The sequence below is a fragment of the Carlito syrichta genome, unplaced genomic scaffold, assembly GCF_000164805.1.
Source record: "Carlito syrichta isolate Samal-C Ts95f unplaced genomic scaffold, Tarsius_syrichta-2.0.1 Scaffold302327, whole genome shotgun sequence".
NCBI classification, from domain to species: Eukaryota; Metazoa; Chordata; class Mammalia; order Primates; family Tarsiidae; genus Carlito; species Carlito syrichta.
The window spans coordinates 430,378-438,892 of NW_007246423.1; the positions used below are offsets into that span (position 1 = coordinate 430,378).

Here is an 8,515-nt window from a genome sequence, read left to right on the forward strand (position 1 = left end):
CAGAAAGTTTCCTGGCCTCGTCTGGCGCTCTGCCACTCCCGGGGCGGGAGGAGGAAGGAGGGGACCGCGGCGGAGGAAGCGAGACAAAGGGACGGCAGAGGCTCCTGGGGGCGGGGGGCGGGGCTGTCTGTCCCAGCCGGGCTGTGCGGAGACCGTGATGGCCTCGGGGCCCGAGTCCCGCGGAATCCTGCCGAGGGCAGCGGGTCTAAGAGCCGCAGGAGCGGACGGCCCGCCGAGGTGGCGCGGCGGCTCTTGCCGCGCGGCGGAGCGACGTGGTGGCTGGGTGTGGCCGCCCCGCGCCTGGCGGTTTCCCAGTTCCCCTTTGGTTCATGTGCAACCGTTTCAGATTGCAGGAGGAGATGCTTCAGAGAGAGGAAGCCGAGAGCACCCTGCAATCTTTCAGACAGGTTTGTAGACTCTTCCCACTCGCAGCCGCCGTCCCCACCCTGCCAACCCACAGGCGGCTCTGAAAGTTACTCAACCCAAGTCTCCAAAGTGCAAAACCCTCACCGCTGTGCGTAAAGCCCCCTAGTGGTGGAAAGACCACAGATCGGCGCTCCCCTGGATTTTAAAAGCCAAAGCAAAACCAAAAAACAAAAATCCCTTCCAGAGGTCCTCACACTTTTAAAACAGGGGGCCAGTTCACTGTCCCTCCGACCCTTGGAGGGGCGGACTATAGTTTAAAAAAAAAAAACCAAAAAACAAAAATCCCTTCCAGAGGTCCTCACACTTTTAAAACAGGGGGCCAGTTCACTGGCCCTCCGACCCTTGGAGGGACGGACTATAGTTTAAAAAAAAAAAAAGGAATTTGTTCATAGTTTTTTTTTTAAACTATTGTCCGCCCCTCCAAGGGTCGGAGGGACAGTGAACTGGCCCCCTGTTTTAAAAGTGTGAGGACCCCTGAACCATTCCTTAGGACATAATGAAAGCCTTTTAACTTTTTACTTTGTTTCAAGATATTTTCCCAGAGAAACAATGTTCCATTTCATTTTTGCAACACATGAACCTTCTGATTTCCAGCATTTACAGTTTGATTTAGATTGTAGTTTGCCAAAGTTAAGCGGTCTCATTTTTATAAGATCCCCAAAAGCACAGTTATACCCTGTAGTTTAAAATGTGAAGCGTGTTGGAGATCAAGAAAACTTAGTTTTTAATTGGAATGAAGCCAGCAAGTTTCTTTTCTTCTCTACAAGTTCTATTGTGGCATTAAAGTTTGATGGAAGTATCACTATGCACAACTATTTTGTGATCTAATAAGGGTGAAAAGGAGCCATCTGTCCCTTCTGCTGAAAGGTATTAATGGTTTCTATGGGCTTCACTATGGAATGTGGATACAGACGTTCTGGCAAGTGTGATGGCTCTGGAGGGAAATAATAGGAGTCTTTGTGTTCCCAGAGAAGCTTTGCAACAGGCTACATTCTTACTGAATATGTTATGATGTAAGCACCGTTCTAATTGGACACAAGTATTTGCTAACATCCGTTATCTAATATCTGGCCCAGACTTGTGAAGTATGTGATGTGAAAAGTTCTTAAAGCTACAGCTATGCCTCACAATTTTGAAAGGGCTTTTTAAAAATTGGATTATTGTATTTTTAAAACACTCTCTCCATTTTAAAAAAAGTAAGGCTGAAAAATGAACTTTTAAGTAAAAGGTAACTTGCACCAAACTTAGATGAACTTAAAGGATTTTTAACTTAAAATTGGAATCCCAAAATAGACGATCCCTGGGGTAGTTTATAGTTTTGTTCCCTGTAATACTTACTGAAATTACATGCCAAGAATTCTCCAACGAATAGTGTAGCATAGCCCTTTGAAGCTGAAATACATTTGCCAAATTAATTTAAACACAGCAATATGTGGTTCACTTTAGTCCCTGAACTTTGGATGATCATCATACTTGTAATATTTTCTGCAGAGTAGTGAGTTACTATAAAACAATATGAATATAAAATGCCCTCAGTTTAGTGATTAAGTAAAACTCCTCATTCTTTTCAATGTACTAATAGAATGCATCATTGAGCTTTTTTTTAAAAAAAACTTAGAAGTTAGAAAAATATATTTTTATATCTCTTTATGGCTTAACAAACAAAAATGCATGTTTTCTTCAAGTCTGATGTTTTTATTGTCACTCACTCCTCACTCATTTTTCCACAAAGGTGATAGAAGTATCTCAACAGTTTAAGAGTGTAAGGCTATAAACTGTTCTGCAAATATTATTGCTTGTGAGATAAACAGTCGCCATGACAATCTCATGGAGGGAAATAAAATCTTAGTTGCAAGATTGCTATTCTGATTTGAAATGTAGCACGTACACATAGTGACAGCTCCAGAGGACTGTATCAGCAAGAATTGTACAAGTAGTTTCATTATCTGCATGCTTGACTAGTCATTCTGAAACAGGCTAAATAACTGAATTGACACTTTAGCAAGTGAAAAAGATAAAAACCCCCTTATAGGATGAGTCAAGGGAGTTTCAGGAGAAAAATCCACTCAAAAAGCAAAGCCAATATAGTTGAGTTACACTTACTTTCCTTTTCTTGAACTGCGTCTTTGACAGTGCACATCCTGAATTGGAGTATTGAATTGCTACTTGATATAAGCCTAACCTTGTAACCTGGATTTCAGATGACCACATATCTGCTTTCGATCCTAAGGATGGATTTCAAAAAGTTTGAGAAGAGAAAAAAAAGCTAAAACTTTAGAAACATGAGTTTCGGTTTCCATGTATTCAGGTCTACCTGAAGTTGTGGAATCTGGTCCACCCCTATCATCATGTTATACCATGATATTACAAAACAAATCTTCAATGTGCTATGGTATTAATTTTCTAGATTTGAAAAGTAATTTTAAAATGTCACTGGTAAAATGTGGGTTCAGTAATGATCAAGTGCAGTTTATCATGTTGGTGGTCATTTATTTATTTTTTTATTTTTATTTTTTATTTTTTTTTGAGTTGGAGTCTCACTCTGTCGCCCAGACTGGAGTGCAGTGGCCACTCCCGGCCACCGCAGCCTCGACCTGCTGGGCTCCGGCAATCCTTCCGCCTCAGCCTTCCGAGTAGCCGGAATTACAGACACGCGCTACCATGCCTGGCTGATTTTTTGATTTATTGTGAAGATGAGGACTCACCAAGTTGCCCAGGCGGGTCTCGAACCCGCGGGCCCAGGCGATCCACTCACCTCAACCTCCCAAACATTTATTTATTTTTAAACTGTCAGTTCACCACCTTGAGTACAACACTATGGATCACAATTCAGGTTTATTGACGAAGAGAAGAAAGCATAATGTATTATGGTACTAAATGATTTGTAAACTTATACCAAAATCATGAAAATCTGTCCACACCTTTTCTGTAGTAAAGAGACTAAGTTCATATAGTTAATTTAATATGAATAAATGAAATAAGCCATAGACTTTCGCGTCCTTCATGTCTTTTTTTTTCTTTCCAAAAAGGATGTTGACAATGCGTCTCTGGCACGTCTTGACCTTGAGCGTAAAGTGGAATCCTTGCAAGAAGAGATCGCCTTTTTGAAGAAACTGCATGATGAGGTTGGTGGAGTCACTTCTAGTGAATGAATGTGGGTGAAGCTGCCCCCCTAACCCCCACTGGGCATGACTGACCTTCTGTGGGTTGTTTCTTTAGGAAATCCAGGAGCTGCAGGCCCAGATCCAGGAACAGCATGTCCAGATCGATGTGGACGTCTCCAAGCCCGACCTCACGGCTGCCCTACGTGATGTACGCCAGCAGTATGAAAGTGTGGCTGCCAAAAACCTTCAGGAGGCAGAAGAATGGTACAAGTCCAAGGTACGAAACCAGTCATTGTGGCTTAGACCGAATAAAAGTATTGTGTTCTGAAAACACCACCCAATCTGTGATTCCTAAGGATCCTTAGCTTCAGCCAAAAGCTGGCTTTAAGTCCTCCTTCGTATTTTGTTTGTTTCTGCACCATCCCATGACTCACAGTGCCTCCTTTAGAATAGGAGACTCCCTTTCCACTAACCCTACTTCCAAGTAAGCCCCAATGCCATGCTCTTGACCTCTGTTGTTTTTAAATGAGCACGGTAGAGTGAATTCTGTTTGAAAATGTCAATGTCAGCATTTCACTGCTCTTTCTCTGCCTTCTAAAACAGAAATTGAGACTATTCTGGAAGACATCGAGTTAGAATTATGATTTTTTAACTAAGAGAGTCAGAAGGATGTACTTGAATGTGGGCAATCTGCATTTCTAATTTTCCTCCTGACAGTTTGCTGACCTCTCTGAGGCTGCTAACCGGAACAATGATGCCCTGCGCCAGGCGAAGCAGGAGTCCAACGAGTACCGGAGACAGGTGCAGTCCCTCACCTGTGAAGTGGATGCCCTTAAAGGAACTGTGAGTACCAGCCCTGCAGTCAAGAGGAAAATAATGACTCATGCTATTGGCCAAGCTCATGATGTTATGCAAACATAATTAGGTAGAGAAAAATTTATATTTTAATACAAAGAAAATGAGTTACCAAGGTAGACTAAAAACACTCGATGGAGATCTTACAGATTTAAGGTCACATAGATCTTAGCTTCTAATAAGAAAGACTTGGAACTGAGAATGGTGGCCCACGCCTGTAATCCCAGAACTTTGGGAGACTGAGGTGGGAGGATTGCTTGAGCTCAGGAGTTTGATAGTAGCCTGGGCAACATAGTGAGACCTCGTCTCTACAAAAAAAATGAAAAAATTAACCAGGTGTGGTGATGCACACTTAAAGTCCCAGCTGCTTGGGAGACTGAGGCAGGAAGATCACTTGAGCCCAGGAAGTAGAGGTTGCACGTGAGGTGTGATCATGCCACTGCATTCCAGCCTGGGTGACAGAGTGAATGGACTCTGACAAAAAAAAAGGGAGGGGAATGCAGGTGGGGAAGACTTGGTTTCTTATTCTCCATGTAAAATGAGAGTAGTCACCATTTACCACTAAGGGAAATGATAGTAGATGATTCTGGGAATAGCTGTGTTTTTCTGGGTAATATGGGAAGACTCTCTCACTTCTTGCAGAATGAGTCCCTGGAACGCCAGATGCGTGAAATGGAAGAAAACTTTGCTGTTGAAGCTGCTAACTACCAAGACACTATTGGCCGCCTGCAGGATGAGATTCAGAACATGAAGGAAGAAATGGCTCGTCACCTTCGTGAATACCAAGACTTGCTCAATGTCAAGATGGCTCTTGACATCGAGATTGCCACCTACAGGAAGCTGCTGGAAGGCGAGGAGAGCAGGTAGGAAACACAGACCTGTGTGCATGAATTAATGGCTACCTTTGGCTAGGTACTGTGTCATCACACCTAAAGTCCGTTGTCTCATTTAACCTTTAACACATTTCTTCAAAGTAGCTATTTTCCACTTCTTATAGTTGAGGAACTGTAGGTTCAGAGAGAGTGAGTGGTTTCCCTAGTCAGAGCTCATCAGTACATCAGTAGCAGAGCTGGAGTTTGAACCTACAACTCTGTCAAAGCCTTCCCAGCCAGCATGCCTCCAATTGGTCTCCATGTGGAGAAAATGCTTGTAGTACAAGATTTTAAATGTCCTAACGAGACATTTAAATCATGGGTAAATGCTTCTGAAGCAAATCCCCAGTCAATGAGTACACAAAGTACATGAGTAAATTTTTTTTATTTGATGAAAACAAGTGTATACATTTATTTGTTCTTTGTGGTTGAAGTTATTCTCCAACAATTTTACTGATTTTCTTCATCTGCTTATAGGATTTCGCTGCCTCTTCCAAACTTTTCCTCCCTGAACCTGAGGGGTAAGCATTTTATTTCCCTTTTTGAAAAATATCAGCAGTTTGTAACAATTGTGTGTATGGCAAAGCAGTCATTCTTTAATGATACCTAAAAAAAAAAAAGCCATATAAGAGAAAATTGTATGAAATATTCATATTTAAACCCAAGTACTCTCTGGCAATTCTATGTTTTAAGTTACATGTAAATTCCATTTTACTTCTTTCTCTTGGTATTCTACATCTCATCTTGAAGTTCAAGTGTGTCAAAACATACTCTAGAATTATTTTGAGAGTAGCACTTTAAGTAATTGCAAAAAATAATCATAATTGGTTACTTGGTTTTTTTAAAAAAATTCATTTTTATTTATCTTTGGCCTGTTTATTTCTACAGAAACTAACCTGGATTCACTCCCTCTGGTTGATACTCACTCAAAAAGGACCCTTCTGATTAAGACAGTTGAAACTAGAGATGGACAGGTTGGTATCAAAGAAAAAAATGGAGTCATCTCACATAGGCATTGTTATCCTTTTAAATCAGTAAGTCAGCATCTCATACACAGCTGGCAAATTTTTGAGAGGTTCAGGTTTCACTCATGCCTACCAAAAAAGAATAGGCTGCTCCTTTTAGCAATATACACAGCCAACTAATTAATTGGCTTCTGGATGTGAATGGGAGAGAGCAATCTGCTTCCTGCACTCCAAAGTTAGTGATTTGCTATGGTGCTTAATTTGAAATGGGAGTAAGACTTTCTTAAGTCACTTTCTAGACTAGCATCATTAGACAATTCCACTAGGTCATTTCAATGCCAGAAATGTATTGATCCTGGACATATGGCCTCCTCCTGTCCCCTAACTTGTGGTATAGATTCCTAAGCGCATCTGTCTATATAGTACATCTATATGATCGATTAGTTTCTTGTCACCTCTCTATGCCAGGAACGAAGTGGTTGCCATTTATTATAATCTTCATGACATCTTCCCTTGCACATAGATTTAAAATGTACTTACTGTACATTTAAATATATCATAATTGCTTCCTCATACTGCTGCATGGGATTATTGTAGCATCCTTCATAAACACACATTTTTTAAAGGTTTTGTTTTTGTAAGTCACAACATTTCATTGCACACTTACATTGTCTGTAGGGGAAGAGTGTGTTGCATATAGATCTGTCCTTAGCTGCCACCCATGCAGAACCAACACACATTCCCGACTTGTACAATAAATTGTGTGTTTAGCAGGGTTTTTTGCCATGCTTTATGGGAAATTTAATCTTTGGCATGTAGTATCATATTTCATCTGAGTTTTGTTTTTTTTTAAACAGGTTATCAATGAAACTTCTCAGCATCACGATGATCTTGAATGAAAATTGCACACACACAGTGCAGCAATATATTACCAGCAAGAATAAAAAAGAAATCCATATCTTAAAGAAACAGCTTTCAAGTGCCTTTCTGCAGTTTTTCAGGAGCGCAAGATAGATTTGGAATAGGAATAAACTCTAGTTCTTAACAACCGACACTCCTAAGAGATTTAGACAAACGTTTACAACATAATCTAGTTTACGAAGAAGTCTTGTGCTAGAATACTTTTTAAAAAGTATTTTTGAATACCATTAAAACTGCTTTTTTTCCAGCAAGTATCCGACCAACTTGTTTCTGCTTCAATAAATCTTTGGAAAAACTCTTTGGTATGATATTTATTTGATAAATAATATCCAAACAATTCTTTATTTGGGCCTATTGGTTAATTTGTCATTAAAATCACATTTAGGTTAAATTGATAAATTCAGGTTATTTATGCTTAAGGTATAGTTTTTAACTTTTGTCAGTTTAATTGTTATTTTTAAAACATTTTACAAAGAGATGCTAAATGATAAAATAAATAAAAAGAATGGTAGATATCTCCTCATGCAGCGAGCTTAGCTGGGCCCACCATGCTCATGTGAAATTTCAGTTTTAGTACATAGACTTCCTAAAACTAAAAGATATTTTTCTTTAGTACATACATTATATGAGTAACACAAATTCCACTATGAGAGTTAAAGTGAACAGCAATGACCAAGACATAAGGGCTCATCTTCCACTGGCAAGATGCAGAGAAATGGAATAAGTTCATCAGCTTTAATAAATGAAACTGGCCTGCTTTTTTGTGTATATACCTATAAAGGTGATATCTATATTTACATCTATCTATAGATACAATTTTAAAGGCCTTTGTGTTGGGAGGATAGTGTTCGACACAAAACTCTCTACTTTTTCTTCTGGAGAGATGAGATTAGTAAGTGTGAATCTCATGCTGCTGTGGATGTCACAAGGTTTCAAGACCTGGAGCAATGAGAATGAAGTGATGTCTGCATGGTAAGCTTCCTATAGGCCACACTATTGTGAGCATAGAATTTAGATAAACAGGATATTGCCTGGAGGCAATAGAGTGTGATGGTTTGTGTACTGGGGTGAAAATTCTTCGAGCACATCCCTGGACTTTTCTAGGTTCTTATATAATTATTGTGTCCTCTCTCCCAGGAGTAATGTGGTAGACAGTGTTGGAATTTTTTTTTGTCTGCATCTGCCTCTCGAGTTGCTGAGGGAAATAGTCAGATAGTGTGCAAAGCCCTGGCTATTGGCAGGAACGTTACCTGTGACTCTCACTGTTTTTGCTACCATGGCACTGTATGTGTAAAGACCCCATGGAAATCATGGAAGTAATCCATGGAAATAATATTATTTAGAGTGACTTTGCATCTTGGTTTGCTTGGGA

General features: G+C 40.1%; 1 protein-coding gene across 2 annotated transcripts; it reads left to right on the forward strand.

The window, feature by feature from the left end:
• Positions 1-333: 333 nt before the first annotated feature.
• On the forward strand, positions 334-7,442 carry VIM (vimentin). Of its 2 annotated transcripts, XM_008056335.1 has the most exons (8): positions 334-407; positions 3,456-3,551; positions 3,646-3,807; positions 4,248-4,373; positions 5,028-5,248; positions 5,735-5,778; positions 6,146-6,231; positions 7,080-7,442. In XM_008056335.1, exons 1-8 carry the CDS (start codon positions 360-362, stop codon positions 7,119-7,121), a joined length of 825 nt encoding a protein of 274 aa, XP_008054526.1. In that variant the 5' UTR covers positions 334-359; the 3' UTR covers positions 7,122-7,442. The 2 variants fall into 2 exon arrangements, with proteins under 2 accessions (XP_008054526.1, XP_021567177.1); XM_021711502.1 differs by lacking the exon at positions 334-407 and having other exon boundaries at positions 3,510-3,555.
• The last annotated feature ends 1,073 nt before the right edge of the window (positions 7,443-8,515 follow it).